Here is a 23,628-nt window from a genome sequence, read left to right as displayed (position 1 = left end):
CGGTGGTGCGCGAGAGGCGGTATTATTGTCTCGGAATGGGAGGGCTAAAAGTAGCCTATAGCATCAATGTAAACTCAGGGCACGGAAATGGCATCAAATATGTCGCCTCATTTACCTTTCAACGAAATGAAATGCGTGATATTGGAAATCCTTAAAATAAATTGCATGTATTTCCCTCAATTTGGTTCTAAAACCAAGATCTCCAAAATACAAACAATAAAAGGATACAACATTAATCAATTGAATGTAATAAATTTGTCGTAATTTAGTTTCCACGTTTTTTTTGTTTGTTACAAAAGTTATCCAATGACGCCCAAAATGCGCACTTGAGTGCCCTGCAAGCATCCGTGCGCCTAAATGCGTTACTCTGGCGCCACCATCTGGAAACAGGCAGTAACATCACTTTAGCCGGAGAGCAGCGGCAATGAAGTGAGGTCTGAGCTGTTTAAATATTTTATCAGTAAACTTTGAATATTTCATGGTGGGATGACGTTAGGAAAGACGGCCTCATGAAACATCGAAGAACTCCATGGTGCCCTCGAATGGCTCCCGTAAAGTGGCGACATTATTTTATTATTATTTTTACCCCGTTTTATATGATAAAATGTTTATCAAAATTTGGATTTGCAATGATTGATTACGTTCTTTAAAATAACCAAATTTTTCCGTACTGTGTAATAATATGCAATCATCCAAATTGAACGCGGCCAATGCACTTGTTTCTAATTGGTCCACTATTCCGCACGTCTTACTAATATAGTTTATCCATGCATAAGTTTAAAAGACAAATATTTTATGAGTTGAATATTGCTAATTGCACAACAAAACCCCAAAAGTTAAGTTTGCTATCTTGAAAACAAGAAAAGTGAAGTAAATCAGTGATACGCGTTCGGATTTTCAAATATTGAGCACCACTTGCTGAGCGCAACACGGCGACGCCTAGTCTGAGTGACTCGGGGCGTTCTTACCTTCTTTTTTCTTTTCAGCAAGTGACTGGTAAATCCAAAGATGATGTCAGAATCAACGAAGATGGTACCCAGGTCGATGACGCTGGGCTCGGGTTTGCTCCCTCCGGAGGATCCCGGTGAGTTCGGTAAAGCCATGCCGGGGTTGCAAATGTCACCTACAACTATATCCCACTCGTCCTACCGAATCCCTAGCGCCATCTAACCCATATGTTTGGATCACGCCAAAAAGAAGAAAAAAACTCCACATGCTATTTTTAATCCAGGAATCCACACGTAATAATCTCTCAGGATTCCATGAAGTGACGCCATACAATCCATATGAGACGCTCCCCATCCACTGGGATACTTCTAGGACATCATCTGAGGAGGACCCTCTGCTCCTCTGTGCTCTCTTGCCTCCTCATCACCCTCCCCTTTAACTCTCTCTCTCTCTCTCTCTCTCTCTCTCTCTCTCTCTCTCCCTCTCTCTCTCTCTCTCTCTCTCTCCCCCCCTTTCTCTTTCTCCTCCCCTCTTCACGATACATGCAGGACGCCCGGTGCCAAGATGTATGACCATGACATTCCAAGCAATAATCACTAACGACACATCCCATAACATTCTGTGGAAGACCTCGCAGTGAATCTATGTGCAACCAAATGATCTCATCTGGACTTATTTCATGGTGCCATTTCTCTTTTAATGGTCCTACAAGATGCACTGTACTTATATATCCTGCTGGCTAGCATCGATGACTTTTCTTCATGATGCATATAAACTGTAGTGATAAACTCAAAGTGATTGGATTCAGATTGATTTGGATCTTGAGCTGTGCAATGTATTCAACCTCATCAGCGTTACTGACTCCGAGTGTCCGCTTTCAATCATAAAACTTCAGTGCGACCTCTGTTCATCTTTAATATCGTCACTGAGAAGCCGATAAGACTTCATGATTGTGGATCAATATTCAATGAACAGCCTTCACTTCTGCATTTCCAGCTGAGTCTTGTTTTCAAATTGAATGGTTGAGGCTGCTGGGTAGTGTGGAAATATTAATCCTTGTCCATTTTCATGAGGCCGACCTGTGTGAATTAAAAAATATCAGGGTAAGAAACAAACAGAATTTTGTCAAAAGTGTTGTTTTTGTAGAAATTCGTTGTCGTAAAGACATTTGAGGGACGAAACGTGAATTAAATCTCACCAATTTTTGCATAAACATTAGGCGCACTCGTTTATATTACAGTAGAGGATGCTTTAATTTTCTCCCTTGGGGGGAATTTAATTCACTTTATAGTTTTTTTCACGTGACAGTATTTCATCACGTGCACATACAAATTTAGACTCCAAGCAATTGCGAGTTCAATGCCTGCCAGGTCACCTCAGACAGTGAATGGGAAGCAAAATGAAATAACTCCATCAACCAGTCTCATTTTCATCTCAATTCCGTTTTCACTTTAGTCCCCAGCAGGATTGTTGTTTTAATTTCTCGCCGATCTCAAACGTTAGCTCTCCTCGGTTCCTCAAGGCAAGTTCTTATGAATTGAATTACTCATTATGCCTTTTCCATTTTCCAGCAAATAACAAAGCATAGGTAAAAAAAAAAAAAATGCAAATTTGGGAATGCCAAACTGCAATTACGCAGACCTTCACTGAAGTACCAATCACCATGTTTTGTTCTGTGTCCAGTCTCAAATAAGGGACCCCAGGCCAAACCATTTATTCTCACAAGGGTCTCGTAAATAATTTCACGAGTTTGTGTGAGCATAAGCAATCTGTTGGTAAATTACTCACCAAAGTTTGGACTCCATTGTCATAGTAAAAAATGATTACATGAAGATTTATATTCTCACGCAACGTCAACAAGGAGGTTGAATAATTGACATTTAAGGGTGGAATCAATTAGCGCAGCAACAAACAACATGTTTCTGTGTGTCAACCAGAAAGTACACACTTATTTGTGTGGGAGTGGAGGCGGGGCTTGTCACTAGGCCGATAATTACAATCCATAGTAAAGATGATTTACCACGTCCGTCACTCAGCTCCACACCCCTCAGTGGAGGAGGTCTGGGTTGGGTCTTGGCTGATGAAATTCCATGGATGGAACCCCACGGGATTTGAGCTGCTACATCTGCTGCATTGTGCACGTACGGGGAAATGGCTCAGGGCATCTCATTAAGGCCTCTCTTATGTCTTCGACATGCTTGTGAGACCTGCGGCTTTGGCACGGCGCCGTATGCATGGACAAGGCTTTGTGAGAACCGTTTAGCAAATATTGATAGTCCTGCCGCATGGAGGGCATCAAAGGGAGAAGAGACAAGGAGGGATCATCGGTTCACGGTGCATTCATGAATGATTTATGTCGTAGTCTTTGGGAAAAGGGCATTTGGATTTTGTTGCAAGATTGTCTGATTTGGGTTTTCCCATCACAGAGGATGTCAAGAGCCACATGCGGCTTGAACTGTCTTTTAATAAAGAGGGCCTTTGCACATTTTTTTTCCTGCAATATAAATCTTGTCATCATTTTAACTAAATTTTGCTCAAGATGAGAAGATAGCAGTTCATAAAACTTTATTAGACCCCCAATTCTGTTTAATACAGCTTTATTGCTCGGAAAGTGATTCTGAATTTATATGCACATTTTAAATGAAGCAAACGGTGATAAAACTACTTGTGGATTAACAGGTGGCCAGATGAGGGTGCTGTTTTTAAAATAAATTAAAAAAAACTGCTAACTGAAGTGCAGAGATTTGAAACTGAAATGGTTTTGTGTAATGAAAAACTCATTTCTTCTGCAGAGCCATCAATGAATAACAAAAGCGATTTGGATCAAGATTTGAATTTGAATTGAATTGGTTAGTGACTCTCATAGGATAAAATTAGATGATTTGAATAAAAACTCTTTTAGAGGTTCCATCCTCAGTGGTTTTCACTGAGAATGGACTCCATGTTATGTTTCCGCAGTAATGATCGGCCACACGGGTTGACCTCCACAGTGACTCAACAGAGACCCATTATTTTGAATGACTTGTTTTAATCAGGACCTTTAATCACAGCAACAATAAACAGAGAAAATACGAGCAAAGCCAGGAGAGTGATCATACTGAACCTGGTGCTGTGGTTTTTTTTTTAGGAGCCATCTGAGTTGTCTTTGAGGCACAAAACAAATGCAGGCAAAAAAAATTAAATCAAGAAATGTGACCCTTGAGACTTCTTGTCTTGCGGTTCCAACGAAAAGGCCGACGTATGAAAGCAGCAAATGTCTGACTGGTCAAGTGGTCCTAAACATTTCACAATTTTTACAAAGAACTGTTGAACTGTCGAGAACCACTCAATCAGGGAAACCACATTCATGTTCAAAATCCTGGATTCGCTTTCTGAAAACGATTCACTACAAGAAGAAATTTGACGTACTGCCAAAAGTCATTACCTTGTAGAAGATGAGTTCCTTCCATGAATTGTTCTTCCTTACCTTGCTGTCACCTGCGCTCACAATGTCTCAACCGAAGTCCCGCTCAGCTTTATATGTGATGATTTGGGGCTCGGTTTAAACAAGTTGTATTCAGGCAGGAATGAGGCCCATGCTGGTCCGACCGGATGAGCTGGGTTCCAAGAAGTAGGCACGACGACCAGGCAGACGCCCTTACTAAGTAAATCAGATTGATGACAGACTTAACGTTGTTTAGTTCGTTTAATTGTTCTTTTAAGGAGCAATGTTTGTGCACTTAACCTAGAGGTAAACACATGTCAGAATCCTGGGATCCCTTCCACGCATTCCCCTTTTGGGGATTTATCACAAAGAACAGGTTCGATACATTAGAAGAAATGTCTATATCATTATTTTAAAAATATATGTGGTAATGATTTTACTAAATCCCAAAGCCGCCTTTTTGAAAGATTCTGTTGTTTTTTTAAGGGTCCAGAAAGCGTCACATTAATCGCCAATATTGCAAAAATAACAAAAATAAAACAATAGAATTAATTATAGCTACAAAATTAATTATTATATCATGGTACTATAAAATTTTAAAAGAAAGGGAAACAAGAAAATAAATAATTCTGTATTTATTTTGAAAAATAAAATGTATTTAAACAAGCACTGCCCTGTGTACACATTTCTGGGACAACATGTAAATTAATATATTAATTTGTTTAGCATCAAACCCAAAGTGATTCATTCTTGTGACAAGGTTTGAGTTCAAGTAAATTTTTATTGGCTGGAAATGTGGCAAAAATCAGTTTTATCGGACTTTATTTTGTTTCATGTAGTGTATCGCTCTTATGAGTTCCCTTTAGCTTTTTTACATTCTTACATTATGATGGCATTTATGTGGACAGCAAAGAATTTTATGACAGAGATGGGAGCTTTTGGTAAAGATTTCCCACCCATCTATACAAATGTAAATAAGCATTTTTCCTCTTTAAAATAATTATGTTTTGTTTAAAATTAGTAACAAAAATGATTTTACTTTCTACTTTCAAGATACTCTTTCATCAAATAATAATTCATTTCAACTTTGAGGTTATATGTGTGTGCATGTGTGTGGTGGGTTAATAACAGAATAATTTTTGATTGATCAGATTTATTGGTTTTGCTTTTTCAAACAGAGACTATCACAAAACTACACCCACGTCAAAAAGACATTCATTGGTGAAACAGCAGGACGATTTGTTTTTCATTACAATCCCGACACAAAAAAAAAAAACAGCAGAAGTGAAAGGAAAACATTCTAAACATGAACAAACTCTCTTAAAAAGATTGCATGCAGAAACCATCCACGTTGTAACCGAAATTGCCAGTTCCGTTTCAGCGAGAAAGCTATGCCACTCTTCCGGCTTGACGACTTCCGGCTGAGAAACAGGCTGGATGGGTGTGCAGTCACTTCACAGTTTTGTAACACGTGCTCCAGCAGCAGGACACTCATGGAGGTATTTGACCAAGGCCGACGATGCAAATCTCCTTTTCTTAAGTGTCTATATTTATAGTGAGATAGTAACAAAAAGTATAAAAATAAAAAGCCCTGAACGTGATTATATTCTGTCACAGTAATTATACTGTACCAGCCTGGCAGTTTTTAAGTTACAGCAGCATTTGGTTCACCCTCAAAAATGAAATAATGAATACCCTCATATAGATTAATACCGACATCAAATACTTATAAGCAATTTGTGCTAACATTCCAATGTGCATTTAAACTTGTGCTTATAACGTGATTGGACGGGAAGGTTGTAATTTTTGGTGGCTGCAAACAAGCTTTAGTGCTTTAGTGTGTACTTGGGGACGGAGCGGGAGGAAGTGAAAGCAACTTGTAGACTGGACCAAGTGGCCGAAGCTCACATTCCAGCAGGAGAAGCTGTGAACTCAACGCCGTTCTGGATGCAAGAAGATACAAAAATAAAAATAGGATCAATAAGACTAAACACACATCATTTCAAACCCCATTTTATAAATCGTACAAATTCCAATTCTTCTCCCACTCACTTAAAAACCCTTTTAGTGAATTTTAGTGTGCAATATTTATTACTCAACACTTTATGTGCTTTTCCTCCACCTGATGGATCATTTGGGAGAACCAAACACCGACTAAAGGATCTACACACAGATGCCAAACAGGCACGGGGTGATATTTAGAAGTAAAATTCAAATCAAAAGTCATGCTTAACGGGATTGCATGCTGAAAGGATGGGGAATTCACACAATTTCTTTTACCTCCTCCTCATCATCATCATATTCATTCAATTCTGCAAATGCTGTCTGAAATTAGGCAGACAAAAGAGTTGGATAATAGATATGTATTGCATGGTCAACAGTAGATTTGAGTTTTTAAAACAGTGTTTACCTTCATAGTTTTGTTTAGGAGGCTTATTATGAAGGTTGCCACTTCTGGTTTACCAGCAGCGTTGGCCTGGACAAAAGAAAAATGCATACTAAGTCAAAAAGTATTATATCAGTGCTATATAATATATTCAAAGCACCCACCAGTTCAATTGCTGTCTGCCCATCATAGCCTGGTTTACTCAGATCAGCTCCAGCGAGACTCCATATTTCCAGGCCCTCCAGATCGCCGCTGACAACCAGGCTGACAAATGCCAACAAAAAAAACACCAATGAGAACAATTGTTTCCAAAACTTGTCTTGTTGCTTTTTAGTAAATGAGGTCAGCATATTTGAGATGCCAAATCAGCACCGCCGCGCTCTGCGATGTGTGTGTGGGTTGTTGTTATTTTTTAAACCAGCCATGCTCCGAGCTCACAAGATGTGTTTGTAAAAGTTGAGCATGCAAACATCTACGACAACAGGGGCTTCAGATACGGGGGTGATCCAACGCTATGCAGTCAGGGAGCATTCCTCTTGTATATGTAAGTGTCAGCAAACTGGTTGGGCTTGTGTTAGCTATGCTACTGTAGGATAGGTTAGTTTGTGTGTGTGTGTGTGTGTGATTGTGAGACCTGCACAGCTCCGATCCCGCCTCATCCAACTCGTCTCGGGAAAAGTGGGCTCCCGTCTTCCTCAGGAGCTTGACGACATCCTTGTGCCTAGGTCAAATGATGTCACCATTAGTTTCTTTTGTATACTAAAAATAGTTTCGCTGGTACAAAACTGACAAGTAGGGACACGAGCCCTGTCACCTGCATACACTCCAACCGTTCACACATGAATCACCAGAAGTGCAACGGTGCCATTCAGAAAATCAACAACACAAACAAAAAGATTTCATCACAGGTAAATGCTTAGAACATTGATAGTTAATCTTTCAGACTATGTTGACCTACGGCCACAGTATGTACAATCAGTGAAACTGACATCAAGCTGCAGGACTGGTTCCGAGGCCACACCCGCATTTCCACACCCGTCTCTTTAAAAGACTTTGACATTTTAATTTAAAAGGACTCAGCTAACTGAGTATTGACAAAGATGCTGTCACAATTAGTAGCAGTAGAGGAAGGCATGGAATGTGCAGCAAAGGAAGTGAAGCCATGCTTGCGAGGCCTCCCTCAACCAACAAAGCAAACGTGTCGCTGCTTGCCGTGCCAACCGTTAAAATACGACAACGGTCATTTGGCACAGCTCCAACATACGTTTTCTCCCTGAGGCCGATATGAATTAAAGAAAACACATAGCGAAATATTTAGGGCAATGTCACGGAATGACGATATTAATAAGCAATGGACAAACCAATTAGCCTCAATAGCTTGAATCGTGTATTAACCTCTGTTATTCCCCGAGCTTCTTTATTCCCATCCTGTCACTCATCCCTCGTACGAACTCCTTCAGTGACAACAAAAGGAAGCATTTAAATGACAGCTTGGCTTACCTGAAGCGTACAGCATTGCACAGGGGTGTGTCGCCATAGCGATCTCTTGCATAAACGGTGGCGCCAACTGTCAGCAGGTACTGCACCACTTTCAGGTTTCCTTCGCAGGCGGCAATATGCAGAGGGGTCCGTCCATCATAGTCGCTCAGACATAAATTACTACCCTGAGATGGAAAAAAAGGACATCATGCATTTATTGTCCAGCAATCAATTAACTGTGGAAGAATGCCAACGGGTAATGGCGCTTGACAATGGGAATTTGTGACTTGCCATTTCTTTTAGGGTTTCTAAGGCCTCAATGTCACCGATTTTTGTGGCTGCACAGGCCAGCGAGGGTGTCAGAGCATCACGGATGGCTTCCAGCTCCTGTGGACAGCATAGGAAGAGTCATATTTTTAATATCGCTGTTTAAAGTTTAGGAATCTATTTTAGTGGTATCAGCTTAAACAGTATCAATACCTTTTGCTCGTTCAGCAGGTGTAACGGCCATCTTGTTATTTTGACAGCACACTTAATGCTCCTTTTGTTTTATTAGTGTGTGATTGTCTTTGATGCAAGACTCACACAAGAGACAGTTTGGCTATTTTATGTTTGTGGGCATCATTTTGTGAAAAACTTGACATAAACTTCGAACTCCCGCAGCAATTGTATTTATTCTCAACAAGGAAGGTTGGGTGTGCAGAACATGTCTATCTTATGAAAGCTTCTGCTGGGGTCGTGCAGAGGTGGTGTTATCTCTTTGTTTTCACAATGGTCAGCTAATAAATGTTTACACTCCCGGGTGGAGCACAACTCAAGTTTACAGCAAGCACAGGCAGAATTAACAGTTCTAAGTCAGCAGTTCAAAATGATCATAAGAACAAAATCATTTGTCAACCCTATCAGTGTGTCTACATTAGATCTCAAATGCAAACACATTCAAAATCAACTCCCAATTAAGACAAGCAGTGTTAAGCATCTGAGCAGTAGTGATTTCTTCAAATTCGGTTATTGAGCATGTTCGGGACATTAAGACCAATCGGCATTATTTACCTCTTTGCAGCTAATGCTCAAAGCCTTGGCGATGACCTGGATGAATCGACTGTCACTCAGACTAAACTTGGCTCCTGACAAATCAGCAGTCATCTCACCACGCAAGTTCTGGCCCATCATCTATATGCAAACACACAGTTTTTATTTTAGCATGACCTCCCGTTGATGTTCACACTAACCTTTTTCTTAGCGTCAAGACTTAGGTCTGTCTTGGCCAAGACATAGGACAGCTTTGATAGGGCGGCCTCTGGAGTCATGTCACAACCAGTTATCAGCCCGGCGTCAGTCAATACCTAAATTGCATTTAAGTTTTAATGAATGCCCAGAATATGAAATAAATAGTAAGTCGTGATAATAAGGGGACAACCTTGCCAGTGGCATAGGACGTAGACACCGTACCCCTCAAACATTGCGTGCAGTTTATGATGATGACGCCGAAGTCCGTGGCCTTCTTCAACTCCTCCAACAAGTCAGGGCGGTTATCTGGCCCGTTTCCACTGCCATACGTCTCCAGAACCACTCCCTCCATAGGAGGCTGGAGAAAAGCCCTCACCTAAAAATAAAGTGCATTATAAATACTCAGAATGTATGGAAGATTAGTAAAAAGCAGGTTATTTTTTGTATCTCTCTCATGTCCAAACCCATCCATGCTCCTAAAAGCCCATCTGCTGGAGACCAGGTGCCACGTCATTAGCCATGGCATATGACTAGAACAGCAGATGATGGCGGTGTCCGCAAGGACAGCAATTAATCTGAAGGTGTTAGCAAGCGTAAAGTCATTTGGCGACTGTGGGGAAGTTAGCACAAAATATGAGATTGAGGCGGGGGGGCAGTAAAATGGTCTATTTTTTGACGCCATAAGCACTTTGACAAGAAATGCTCGACGCGGATTAGCAATGACACTCTCATAGTGCCGCCACGCACACACGAATCTGGTGCCCCATGAAAACGGCGCCTCATAAAAACAGTTAAACGCTATAAGAAAGCCTTGATGGTCGTACTGGGCTGCCGGAGCAGATTGAGATAGTAAAGTCACCGTCCTGGTGGTCTCGGAAACGCGAGCTGCAACTAAACGCTTCACTGTCAATGCCAAGCCTTCCTCTTTACTAGGCGATTGGTCATGGCCAATAACTATCTGTTTCTGAGCTGAGCTCTGATTGGAGTTACACGAGCGGGAAAGTAAGAAGTGGGATAATTGCACAATTAAACCGGAGTTAACATTATTTTATCACAGTTAGCGCAAACAAGAGTGTCTGGACAGTTTGTCTAAAACATTTTTGATCTGGAAATTCTTCTATGAATAAACCATTCATTCATAATGCTTTAGTTAGTAGCATTTCCCATGAGAAAATAAAAAAAAAATAGTTTCAGAGGACCACATACAGTAGCAGCAGTTATTCCCGGGAAGAGTCTTAGCAGGCCGACATTCCTGTTGAGCTCAGTGGAGACCTGAAACTTAACTGTCGTGTTTGCCCTCCACACTGTGTCCCAGTTTACTGCAGGGAAAGATGACAGACAAATAAAAAGACTGACAACATTATTTTTTTTTTTTTACACCAATCCATTGTGCTAAAAAACTTACTTGAAATATCAACCTCTGCAGTGGCAAGCGGAGCCAAATTAGGCGATGTGAATGCATTAAAACTCCCAGCATCCACTTTGGTCACACGATTTCCTCGATAGAGTTTGTTGTAGAAGTACAAGCACACCTAAGGAGAAAGAGATGACGTTTTAATCGACACACTACATTGGCTTTAGCAAACAACAAATAATCATTTATGATGCAAACAATAATTTTGTTTCGTTAGTGGTTGTGGACAAATGATGGCATTTGTTGCATTTGAACTGTGCACTTTAAGAACTTCAGCGTTTATCCTGTTCCTGATCGTTGCTGTTAAATGTTGCGAAACACAAAGAAGCAGTCTCATTAGCAGTCCTCTGAATGCCGGCAAAGATCACACCTAATGCAATATCTCACCGTAGTAATAAAGTAGTTGGTGCAATTATGGTAAGTGAGATTGTGAGATAATTCTTTCATCTGATTTAACTTTGACTATTTTATTTCCGCACTTGTCACACCATAGCTCACCTCAGGAATGACAAACTGGCCGGCAATCAACAGTGCCCCCAACAGGTTGTCTCTGCCATCATTCCTCATCTCATAGATAGGCACCTGGAGGTCAAAGAGTAAGTGAGGCAGGTATTTGGACTCAAAATGTTTCCATTCATTTTTTTTTTTTTTGCGCTTTTACTTGTGAACCGGTGAGGACGATGGGCTTGCCCAAATGTTCACACATGAAGGAGAGAGCTGAGGCCGTGTAAGCCATGGTGTCTGTGCCATGAAGGATCACGAAGCCATCGTAGTTTTCATAATTTACCTGGAAAAACAAAATACTTCCAGTTGAAATAAAATAGTTTAAAAAAATATGTAAATAGGTGGTGATTTTCAAGTACCTCAATGTCCTTTCCTATTCTAACCCAGTCGTCTGTGGTCATATTGGCCGAGTCCAATAAAGGATTGTACTCTATAATGGTGTATATTATCCTCTTCTTATTTTTACTCATACTGAAACAGAAAACAAAATATGATTACTCGACCATCATTAATCAACATCCATCAAAAACAACAAAATTCCAGATAAACATTGTTAGTGTCACCAAAAGTGCAGAAGTTCACTCCAAGCCACATAAAACATGTTAATAAAAGTTGATTGGCTTCACTGTGAAAATGATTATTCTTTGTCACGCACGTTGGATTAAGCGCTTGTTACATTTTTTTTCTTCTTCTATAAAACCTAGTAGCTTTATGAAGCGGGAGAAACTATTTAGCAGAACCCGTGCGGTGGGGAAGCGAAACTTAAATTAAGGAGTGTAAAAAGGAGGATCACATTGTGAGGCAATGGCATCAAATTAGCCATTTTTCTCTTCCAGTGAAAGCTTAACACCCTGTGAGACTAGCGCAACATAAGGTAGATGATTGGCTATGTCGTGTGGGTTATTTGGCAACTCATTTGAGTTGCATTGCTGGGGGGGTGAGAGGTGGATGTACAGTACGCATATTAATGTCGCCTTTTTCAAGTCGAGTTAACTCCAGCAGCGGGTGGTCCCCACCTGTGACGCAGAATTTAAACTCTGCATGTTAGGCTCATTTTCCGTATAATCTCCCTTTTTAAAAACAGGGCAGGCACACACAGCGGATTAACATGGGCCGGCCTATTATGGGACATGAAGATGATCTGAATGGAACAGCGGGGGGGATGAAGAAGCGAGTCCCAGCTGACCAGAGCAGGGTTCTTCTAATCAGTCTCAAACGTACACCACCCTAGAACATATGTCGCTGATAATCTTTGCCATGAGAAGAACGCCCTTCATGACATGATGCATCTACAGTACCTGCTAAAGCGTGGCCTGAGGTGCAGCCCCATTGCATCAGAATAATCAATCATGATTATTACAACAACAACACATGTGCCTTTTTTTCTTTTGTTGTAGTTGGACGCCACCATTAGGACAGTTAAATTGTGACTTGTGTGAAGGTATCAGTAGCATCAGCGCCAAACATCAGCTGACACAATAAAATCAGTTTCAAAAAATCACATTATTTTTCTTACCTAGAGGTAAGAGTTCCAAGGCACTTCCATTAGACTTGCATATGAGCAAACAGTTAGTGCAAACACTATTAATGCCTGGATATTCATGTCAATGTTTACTAAGATGTTACTCGGTGCAAGAGCATGCAGGATATAAGAAAATCGGATCACTACAAGTTATCACCTCTGAAAAGTTTGAAGAGGTTTTGTTGACTGTACTGGACAGCAACAAATCATGCAGAATAATAAGTGTAACCAGGAATACATGGTTGTACTTTGCGAGTAATCTTGGGAAAATGCGGACAAGTGGAGATTCATATAACGGTGTGTCAGGCAAGCAGGTGATGTTTGGATGTTTGACATAGAGCATAGCCACCCAATCACTCGCAAGGGCAGTGCAGGCAAAACACAAGGCTACCAGATATACTCCACCTGTGGATTAAATGGTCAGAATGAGCGCTCGGCATCCTGCAAAAGTCATTATTCACATTAAAACCCGGCCCAGTCACAAAATATACACATCACTGTGATCATAAACAACCTTGAGAAATTGTTAGACAACATTAGGATATTTTCTGATGAAATTTCCATTGCTGTTGAAATTCTTGCCATTTTTCTCATTTTCATTTAGTTCTTATAAATGCACCTAATATAACGTTTGCACATTTTTAACATTTTGGTCGTAATTGCTTGTTGTAGGATTGTAACAATGTTAGTTTGTAATATTAGTGGATCTTGTGACTTTAGAACCTCACGTGAATTGAATCAACTGAGTGATTCACTCAGCGTGATCCGAGTACACATAATTATTTTTGTCTGCCACCACTATGACTAAGTACCACAAAAGTTCCAGAGAGCGACATACAGCAATGATGGTTGTCTTTAAGGATTTGAACATACAATTGTGCCATCCCTGGTTGGATTACAATGAAAACTGCACTTTGTCCTCCTGTATGGAATAGTGGGTCTACTTACGGCAGGACTAAGGTGCGTTCGGATCCGTAGTACTCATACATGCAGGTCTGCTGTGCATACATCTCATCGTGGAGGATGGGCAGCTTGCGCAAAATCTGCACAAATGCATTTGCCTTTGGTGCAAGAACTGTGAAGGAGAAGTACAAACACAATTACTGCATGTTATTTCCCAATAGAGGCTTTGAGCTTTTCTGCAATTGCACTATTTACAGTACATACAAGTGTCATACTGCACTCTAGTGGTTCACGTGACATTACAATCAGACCATATTTAATTCCTTCATCCGTCCATTATGTAATGAAAAACAAATACCTTTTATTTGTATTATACTATTTACACTTCCATGTGTCGTTTGTTTTTGAATATTACAATCTAAAATCAACAATTACTATTCAGATATATCTTCCTGTGTGAGTGGAGTAAATTTGTTATATTTTTATTATGCTGTCTGTCATGTCAGAGCATAATATGTTGTGCTTTCTTGATTTTGTTCTGTCCTTTCCTCTGTTCGTCCACTTACAAAATTCATTCTGCAAATTACATTTCTAATAAATATGGAAATAAGATGAAGTCCTGAATATCAAGATCACCTGTTCCGTTATAAGCATGACCTGCATGTGGTGAGGCTGTCTCGTGTTCAGCAGACATGGAAAAATGTGGCTATCAAATAGCTAGCAGCTTGACCTTGGCCGCACAGACGCAAACAGTGGCAATAAATAGTTGTGTAATCAGTGTACGATAGTTACCGTTATCGGTAAGCGTCATTCCGATGGTTCCTCCTGTGTTGATGACCAGGACGCGCGCTTCGGCCACGCTGGGAGATCTGGCAAGTTCACTTCCATCGAACGATCCGCAGCTTGTTAACTGCCTCCTTCGGCACGGATGGACCTGGGAAGTTCGAGGCGAGACCACCTCGTTCGAAGCGACTGCGTCCAGCTTATGGTGGGACAGAGCCCTGGCAAGTGGCGTCAAGGTGTTCGGAGGAGTCTGCGCCATAACTAGTGAAGTCAATGCTGCTTCTTCAAATGTGTAAACCCACGGTGGTCTTTAAACGTCACCCCCACAAACTGAAATGAAAACTCTATTATAATAGCGACAGGTCTAAAGGCGATGTTAGTAGTGCAATCGACGTACCTTATGATTATTGATCTGCTTCCTCTGCCCCCAATCTGTCAGTTTTTTATATGTTTACTTTGTGGGGGGGATTAGTTCCTGTGACATCACTCATAGGGGCGTGTCTACCTTCAACCCGAAGCGACCCTATGGCAAGCCATAAAGACCTTTTTACGTATTAATTAATAAAGAGAATAATTATGTGTTGCTCAAACTCTTTCTGTGATACACATCTGTCTAGTAGAAACACATTTAAGATATTCGTAAATGTGTAACTATATTATTTCTTCCGAGGCATAAAGTACATTTCAGAACATCAACGTCATTTTTGCGTTCGACAAATGATGTCATTTTCCCCATCTTTGTTACAACAGATGTTTCTTAGGAGTTACTTGTAAGCATAATATTAAGACCTCCGTGTAAATTTGATTGATTTTTGTGCTACATTGGTTTATTTTCAATAATACAAAAATGTTTGTCTCAACAGATTTCTAAAATTCATTCGGAGATATCTGCTATATGAATTACAAATATCTATAATCAAATCATTATCTAAGTCCAGTGGGAGATACAATTTGAGTCATTTATTTCAGATGAAAATATCTTTTTGCCTCAATTCAAGATATCTAAATTAAGTTTTCAGGGCGTTAACCCATATTTGATTCACTAGTATGCATCTTTCTTTATATACAGTTTGTTATGATGAATAAAACCCTTGATCATTGCGGTTCATCCGCAAATAATCACATTTTGGGCAGTAAAATTCCCCTCGTGTGATTAATAATCTATTTAAATTCTTTCCATTTCAGTCGTTTCATTTGCGACAAAGGCACATCAACTGAGTATTCATAACTCATGTAGTTACGCCTGTGCACCACAGGGTGGCAATGTTGCTCTTTTTGTTGAATTAATAACGTTGTAATTAATCGAACATAACGTTTAAGTTTTCTAAAGTGTTTTTTTCTCCCAGAATATCCAGAACTACCGATTAAATTGATTTTAAAATATATTTATATATCTGTAACAGCCCTTTGATGTCTTAGATCTTGGAGTGAGTTTGAAATACTCTTTGGTCGAAGAATGTTTGCCTGTTTGCTTTGATGTCTTTGAAATGCAGAAGTCTTGCGGTGAAGAAGTCTTGGAAAGTTTTATTTGCATCACTTTGTCGTCCTGATCGCCAGAAAGCTCCATCCGAAAGTGAATGAAGAAGTCAAGGGCAGGAAGTGGCAGAGAAGGCGGCTCCACACCTTTCCGGTATATCGGCGCCGCGACCAGCTTGGCTTAAAGGAGAAAGGCTACTACCGGGGGAAATTAATCGAAAGTTGGGGGAAGAACTGAGGTAAATTGCTTATATTCCACAAAATATCTTTGGCTAGAGTCTCTTCATGTTCGTATTGTTATATTGTGCCGCTTATTTTGCAACAATATCCGGGTGGTTTCTTACCGCTAACTGTTAGCGAGCTAGCCCGCTAAGCTAGTTAGTAAGCTAGCCGTCATTAGCGGACATGGGCTAATTTGGGTTGCCTGACACTCCTATGTAATCTTCACAGGGGGGCGAGACGTGAACTTTCCTGGTTGATTGCACATGTCGCTGAGTCACCGAGGACTTGCTTGTCGAGGACCTCCGCAACCTGGAAGGTGAAGTTAAGCTTTGGCTGGATTTGCGTTAGCCGCAGAAAGCTGCTTTTCTTAGCCGGTAGTGCTGACAGAGAGCCCGGGTGCAACCGGTCAAGAGGCGCGTCACACGTTGCCCGAAGGGACTTCACCGCGGCGTTTAGTGATCCAATTTCCCCGATTAATACATCGTAGCCTGGAAACTCTCCATGCCCATCGCGAAACAGCTGCTACCAAGTTTGTAGAGGAAACGAGGCATGGTGTGAAAAGGCCCCACTTGCACACTGTCCTACTTTGAATGTACACGTCCATGCGCCTCACTGCATAGTTTGACTCACCATGAGAGTGTTTTTCTAAAATCGTTATTGGGAGTCATGCTTTCACCAGTAAGCCTGTAATTGAACCGAAGCTCCTCTAGAATAAGCAAGAGTGCTCCTGCCTGATTTTCTCATTACCAGCAAGGTATTTATGCATAAGAGTTGAAAATGGGGAAGATGCTCTCAAAGATATTTGGGAACAAGGAGATGAGAATATTAATGCTTGGACTTGATGCCGCCGGAAAGACAACAATCCTCTACAAACTGAAACTGGGACAGTCCGTCACCACGATCCCCACCGTGGGCTTCAACGTGGAGACGGTCACCTACAAAAACGTCAAGTTCAACGTGTGGGATGTCGGCGGGCAGGATAAGATTCGCCCCCTGTGGCGACACTACTACACAGGCACCCAGGGGCTCATTTTCGTGGTGGATTGCGCTGACCGGGATCGCATCGACGAGGCGCGGCAGGAACTCCACCGTATCATCAATGACAGGGAGATGAGGGATGCCATCATCTTGATATTCGCCAATAAGCAAGACCTTCCCGACGCCATGAAGCCGCACGAAATCCAAGAGAAGCTCGGATTGACACGCATCCGAGATAGAAATTGGTATGTTCAACCCTCGTGTGCGACCACAGGTGATGGACTCTATGAAGGCCTGACTTGGCTAACCTCTAATTACAAATCTTAATGATTGAGTGCTGACTGTTTTAGGTCAAAACTATCATAAAGTTGCAAAGAACCTCTCCAATGAGTATGGTTGAGTATAAATTGATTAGCCTCATTTATTTTTTAATACTGCAATTACCCCATTACTAATTGCTTTGGGATGTTGGTTTAAAAAAAATGCTTGTCCTGTGTAGCAGACATTTATCACGACATTTTAGGGCTTGCTTATTGATTATTCAACAAATTGGTTCTTTTGTAGAAGCAACAAACACTTCACCATCTTTGCCTGTCTTTTTTTTTTTTTTCCTGTTTTATATAATTTTTCCAATGATGCTCAATTTCTTTGCATTCTTAGGCTGGGCTTCTTTAATTTTTGCTTGTTTTCAGTTAAAGGGGATCTTAAACGTTTGATGGACTTTGACCCAGTACTATGTTCAATAGTACTTGTTAGAAAGGTATTGATTGCTGCAAAATGAGAGATTATCGCCATTACCATCTGTCTTGACTTGAGAGAAGAAAAACTTCACATTTCATTAGCCCTCACGCTCAATTTCCCTTATATGGGCTGTATAGTAAACCGAAGTGTCATGTCTTGATACCTACATGTGCTATTCAACAAATGGGCCTCCAATAACATGCTTGTTTGGAACTTGGGATGCATTTTTTTTCCCAATTTTGAGGGAGGAATCATACGCTCTCCAAAGGAATGTCCTTCAACTCCAAGTTCTCGCAATCTGATATTGATTAGTCCCAGTATTGGGACATGATTACGAAAGCCTGTATCTGTAGCATGAAGTGCAGCAAACCTCCACCAGGGACCTTCTGTCATTCGGTCAAAAGTGTTGCAGCTCCTGTTTTGATCAGGGTGGGGTGTGGGATCTATGTACAGACCTTGTCATTGTAATGTCTTATTAAAAAAGTGATTTGAAATCTATGGCTTTGTTTGGAATTTTATTTTATATATACACCAAGACAGATTTAGCCAAAGCATGTTGGTGAAAGATCTTTGAATCAAATCCACAGGATGTCTTTGTGCAGGCTGCAAATACTAACTTCCCTGCCCAGAGAGACTTCATAGAAACCTCAAATTGAATGTTTCTGCCCACCATGCCCTTGCCCATCAATGGGAAAATGTGCAAAACAGGAAGTTAAACCGTTGGTCTCTCTGGAGGAACAGTGTAGCCTCATGATTGTTTGCGTGAGAATGAGCTGCTGCATTGCGTACATTAATGTTGGGTGTGGAATAAAGATCACTTGACTGAAGCAAAGTGGTTTTATTTCAGCATGTGCCCTTTGGCACGAGAATGGTTGCATAATTTACTGATTTAGGAAGTTGCACATTTTAGTTCACTTTTCTATTCTGAAAATTGCAATCAACTAGATTAAAAAAAGTCTACACAACCCTCTTCAGGTGTGAGTTAAAAATATAGTAACAATTTTTTCTATTCATTTAAAGGGAAGTGAAACATTTAAAAGAGCAAATAAAAATACCAGAGATAATTTAAAACTGAGATTTTGCGTGAATTCCCCATGAAACATTTTTTTCCTCCTAGTTCAGAAATGAACCAAAATTACATAGTTTGTCTCCATTTTTTACTAAAAGTATTGTGTAAACAGTTCCTCGTGCTTCAGAGCGAATCTCACTGAACGTCTGGTGCAGGCCTCAATTAGCTGCCGATGGCACTTTAATTGGACCGTAATGGCCACTTCTGGTCACACAACTTAATTACAACTGTATGATTCTTGCTACTTCATTGGGCAACACCACCATGTGTCCCCCCGCGATGACCACGTCTCTGTAAAAACGAGTCCTGGCATTTTTATGCAATGCTTTCCACATCCCAAGAGAACTGGTTAGCCATTATTAAATAAGTTTAATACTTTTTACGTCAGCAAAATATGCTATGTTCTGAATATAATCTGTTTTCATAATTGATGCTTCATCCACCCAATTTAACTGCTCTAATGTTTCCAATTTTCAATCCAGTTTTGGCCTAACCACAATGCATGGGTATCGGTTTGAGTTACTATGACGATGACCTTTCACTGCCACCAAAATGCACAAGTGGACCACAAGTTTCCAGTGAGTTCCTCAATACTACTTAAAGGAAAGAGGAAGAGCTGATGACGGCCTCCTCCCGTCTCCTGAGTAAGATTCTGTACTTATGGAGTACATTCACATACAAGAAAACTCAATTATACTAAAAATGGCATGCTATGTAATCCCCAAAATAAATTGAGCAAAGCAAAAATACTTTTGAATTTTTCTCTGTAATTGCGAGTGCTACAACTGACCAGTCTTACAACTGTCCAATGTCTCCCCAACAGTTATTTCTAACGATGTACAACTGTAATGATCAAGCGCAGAGGCAAAGCATATTATTACTGTGGGGCATTTATGTCAAGATGTCAGCGGGGAACGCCCACCCTCCTACAATTTACGAAGGCGATGCTTATTCAGCCAAAGCTTCTCCTCAAGGACAGTAAAAGTGGTTCTTTGATTTGGTTAGCAAACCTGAGCATTTACCGTCTAACAACGTCTGGCAGCTCCAGAAGCAGCTGAAAGTTGTTTCAGGTGTCCTGGTGTGGTTTCGTTGTTCAATATCACGGTTAAATTATAGACATGGTCCAGTTTTTCTCTATTCGCTGAACATGCAATTTGATTGGTTTATTTGACTTTTTAACCAGTGTGACAGGGTGCACCTTGGGCAATGGACCAAAATGCATTCCTGTCATATTTGTTTAAAATTGTAGACTTTTTTGTTTCTCATCAAAAGCAGTCATGTTGCATTACAGATTCTATTTATGTAAAAAAAGCATAAACATTTGTAAACATATGTTCAAATAGTTTCAAACTGTTTGGTCCCTAAACTGTTTATTCAGCTGTAAAACACACACATACTGAGTCAAGGACGGCACAAACGGCAGCATTGTCAGTCTTGCTTTGAAAGAAAAGCCACACCACAGTACAGTCAATTCAGTGGACTCCCAAAAAAAAAAAAAAAAGCACGTCTATCTCTAAAAAGAAGTGATTTTTTTGTTTGTTCGGTATATTTGAGCTAGAGGTTACGCAAACAGGACAAAGTGCAAATAGAATTTGCTTAGAGAATCTCTTTTTGGCTTCCTAAAATGCCTCGCTTATGGATGAGAAAAGATTTTATTCCCAAACTATATAATAGTATGTATGTAAAACTATAATTCTTCAAAATGTCTTGCAGGATAAATAATATTTTCTAATATTTGTGGCAACTAAAAGAGTGCAATCCAAATTCCCAATTGATTATATAAGCAGTGTTTTGTCAATACTTCTAAGAGAGCACAAAAATGCATGTTTGTGTTATAGTGTGCTTCTTTGTACCCACTCGGCTGCAGCGCAGCTGTCTTTGCAGCCCCCCTACCCTCCTTTGGGTCCACAATGTGTGTGTGTGTGTGGTGAGGGGGTATAACCATTATGTTTGGTCTGTCAGGCTTGCTTGCACCATACATCGCTCGAAGCCAAGAAATGATACATGTCATTATGTAATCTATGAGAGCACTAATCAAATGAGTTCCGGCTCGCCTCTGACTGTGTCTATGAGGCATTGATGAGAGCATTTATTTGAGTTGAGTCATTGTTGGCAAGTGAAAATGGATGACCCATGATGCTGCGGGACAGCCTTTTCTGTCTTTTGCAATCCCAGTTAGATTTGGAAGGCACACCTTAATATGGAGAAAATGAGTCTTCTTTCTCTTGGCACCAGTGAACATGATGATAATGATGACACAATGGCTGCTTCCTCTGTGTCACTTGAGCGTGATGTAGCGGATTGAGCATGCGTGTGGTTTTCTATGTAAAATCAGCAGAGGAAGGTGTGTGTGTTGTGCACAGGAACGGTTCCATTGTTTTGTTTTTTTCTGCCGAGGCTGACCCATACAAAGGGTTGGGGGACATAATTCATAAATACATGGAAGACTTTGTTGTACAGATTTGTTCGTTTTTGCTGCACGGTATAACAATAATCATATAAGGGTTAGTTTCATTTCATTTGTTCAGTAACAGTTGTCATCAAAAACTGTGGTAGACCATTGGCTGCCTTGGCCGTTGCACCAGAATGCTGAAGTGCAAACAGTGGAGCATGAAAAGCTGCAAAGAGGCCCCCACATGCCTGTGGGAGACTTGAGTTGGGTGTATTTCATGGGTTTTTTTTTTTCTTGTAAAAGAGCCACCCACAATCTTGCGCTTCAGCTGGGCCTTTGGCTGGAATTCCCCTCACATAGACACAAAAAGATACTAGATGGATACTTGTAGTACACATTTTAGTGTGTGACTGTAGCCTGTGCATGATGTCAGTCATGTGACTGATTAAAATGAAATTAAAGGGAAAAAATAACCACCATCCTTAGATTCAGAATGAAACTGCAGCTTTATTTCAGATTCCAACTGAACCACACTTTCTCTATGGCAACTATTGCCCCCTGGTGTTACAACAAGGCAATGCTTTTGCTCCACTGGAAACTCATGACATTTACACATGGACTCATGTCAGACATATACTGTAAATGCATAAACACAGTACCCAAAAATAGGCAACTTTTGTGTTTTTTGAGTGTTCCACCATCCTTCCAAACTTTACACCTTGTTTATTAATCATGATTTCAATATTGATCAAAAATAATCATGATTATTATTTTTCCATGGTTACCCAGTGTAAACAATTCTTTGTCTTTGTGTCCAGGGATGTATTCCATCAAAGAAATAATTTATTAACACAAATAATATCTAACAAGATTAAACTTTTTTCCTAACATGCAGGATGTGAATGTCTGGACTCCTAAACTCGGTATCGTGTTTGCTCAGAGGGATTTCTTCACAGTTGAAGCTCTCTTGCAGCAACTAAAGGATGAAATATTAAAGGACATGACATGACCCATTAAGTGGCAAGGCCAAATTTTGCATTACTTACATCTTCATGCATTTACAACGAGAAGAGATGGCTCCTACCTCAAAAAAACGCTTCTCCACTTTTGGGTTGATGCCCTCAGTGCGTTGCTCATAGCAACAAATGATGCAGGTCTCTGGTCCACTGAGCAGCTTCAAGGTCTCCACCAGCGGGGTAATTGACTGTGCACAAGTAAATGGAAGCATTTAAGGAAAAATGTATTAGAATGTCATTAGTGGAAATGAAGAAAATATGCAAAATGGCTCCTTTGACTTAAATACCTGCTCGTAATAAATGCAATCCGCCATAAGTACATAGTGTGGAGGTGGAAGGAAACTGGATACATCTTCACCCCTGAACAAAAAAGCATAGCTCAGATTATAAATGTGACTACCCACCCACGGAACAATCAACAAAAATCAAACATATTACATAACAAATAGTACAAACCATTTCAGTACCTTGGCAGTTATGGATCCGGTACTGATGAGAGTCTGATTGTCTTGAATGTTCACTTTCAGGAGGGTCTGTAGATCTTCCAAGTCTGTCACACTAACATCAGCACTATGGGAACCAACACAAGGAAGCATAATTTAATGCATATAATACTAAGATGAATGAATGAATAATAAACTGACAATAGCTGTGTTTATGATAGTATATGGGTGTTCCATTCGTAGGGCAGATGTACACAATTTGTACATAAATCAAACATTAGTATGGAAAACACAAATTTGAACTCACCCTAGGGTCGCTGCCATCAAACCAACGACTCCAGTCCCAGCTCCTAACTCCACCACTCTTCGGCCAGCCCATAAATTCACTCCCGAGATCGGATCGTAAAATTGTTGGGTTTCTAAATATTTGGCAAGAACGATGGCTGCATCCCACACCACGCAACCCACGTCCCCCATGTAACATTGACTCACTGTTAAGACAGAACCGTCGTTTTTCTCAATTTCTCTCACAAAATAATTGTTGTGCTCTCCCTGCGCCGCCATGTTGGCTAAGCCAAAGCGGAAACGGAAGTTAGCCTGTTGACATTTCCGCCACCAAAAATATAAAATTAAAAAAATTCTTTTTTATTATTAAAGTATGATGTTATGAAGGAATTTTGTTTTCAGTAAAGTATTTG

The 23,628-nt window shown here is 40.5% G+C and overlaps 4 protein-coding genes and 1 long non-coding RNA gene across 8 annotated transcripts in view; 2 read left to right on the top strand and 3 right to left on the bottom strand.

Annotated features, from left to right (window-relative positions):
- Nucleotides 1-1,374, bottom strand: part of kif26ab (kinesin family member 26Ab) — a 47,934-nt gene extending 46,560 nt beyond the window's left edge. The window contains exon 1 of the mRNA XM_088400724.1: nt 969-1,374. Coding sequence (XP_088256850.1) covers nt 969-1,103 — 135 coding nt within the window. The 5' untranslated portion in view covers nt 1,104-1,374. The remainder of the gene's footprint in view (nt 1-968) is intronic.
- LOC148385363 (uncharacterized) lies at nt 358-2,046 on the top strand. The gene is made up of 3 exons (XR_015863453.1): nt 358-434; nt 987-1,084; nt 1,497-2,046. It is a non-coding gene; the product is annotated as an uncharacterized LOC148385363 (long non-coding RNA).
- A 3,462-nt stretch (nt 2,047-5,508) lies between these two features.
- Nucleotides 5,509-15,173, bottom strand: aspg (asparaginase homolog (S. cerevisiae)). 4 transcript variants are annotated; one of them, XM_088400384.1, is made up of 19 exons: nt 14,991-15,173; nt 14,603-14,923; nt 13,856-13,982; nt 13,313-13,348; nt 11,745-11,856; nt 11,543-11,668; nt 11,380-11,463; nt 10,873-10,999; nt 10,674-10,786; nt 9,658-9,843; nt 9,470-9,583; nt 9,291-9,410; nt 8,529-8,624; nt 8,259-8,422; nt 7,393-7,479; nt 6,923-7,022; nt 6,783-6,848; nt 6,653-6,697; nt 5,509-6,315 (listed from the first exon to the last, which is right to left on the bottom strand). In XM_088400384.1, the coding sequence occupies exons 2-19, from the start codon at nt 14,850-14,852 to the stop codon at nt 6,277-6,279; spliced, it is 1,992 nt and encodes a 663-aa protein (XP_088256510.1). In that variant the 5' UTR covers nt 14,853-14,923; nt 14,991-15,173; the 3' UTR covers nt 5,509-6,276. The 4 variants fall into 4 exon arrangements, with proteins under 4 accessions (XP_088256510.1, XP_088256513.1, XP_088256512.1 ...); XM_088400387.1 differs by lacking the exon at nt 6,653-6,697 and having other exon boundaries at nt 14,991-15,163; XM_088400386.1 differs by lacking the exon at nt 13,313-13,348 and having other exon boundaries at nt 14,991-15,140.
- A 929-nt stretch (nt 15,174-16,102) lies between these two features.
- arf6b (ARF GTPase 6b) lies at nt 16,103-18,508 on the top strand. Its single transcript, XM_088400388.1, has 2 exons — nt 16,103-16,308; nt 16,520-18,508. Exon 2 carries the CDS (start codon nt 17,069-17,071, stop codon nt 17,594-17,596), a length of 528 nt encoding a protein of 175 aa, XP_088256514.1. The 5' UTR covers nt 16,103-16,308; nt 16,520-17,068; the 3' UTR covers nt 17,597-18,508.
- A 3,445-nt stretch (nt 18,509-21,953) lies between these two features.
- Nucleotides 21,954-23,516, bottom strand: vcpkmt (valosin containing protein lysine (K) methyltransferase). Its single transcript, XM_088400715.1, has 5 exons — nt 23,238-23,516; nt 22,944-23,057; nt 22,775-22,847; nt 22,556-22,675; nt 21,954-22,447 (listed from the first exon to the last, which is right to left on the bottom strand). The coding sequence occupies exons 1-5, from the start codon at nt 23,492-23,494 to the stop codon at nt 22,343-22,345; spliced, it is 669 nt and encodes a 222-aa protein (XP_088256841.1). The 5' UTR covers nt 23,495-23,516; the 3' UTR covers nt 21,954-22,342.
- Nucleotides 23,517-23,628: the final 112 nt, after the last annotated feature.

Source organism: Syngnathus floridae, chromosome 16 (assembly GCF_059516105.1).
Source record: "Syngnathus floridae isolate MCC-2025c chromosome 16, RoL_Sflo_1.0, whole genome shotgun sequence".
Classification (NCBI taxonomy): Eukaryota; Metazoa; Chordata; class Actinopteri; order Syngnathiformes; family Syngnathidae; genus Syngnathus; species Syngnathus floridae.
Note: the sequence above shows the minus strand (reverse complement) of the source record. Positions and strands in the feature narration are given on the sequence as shown.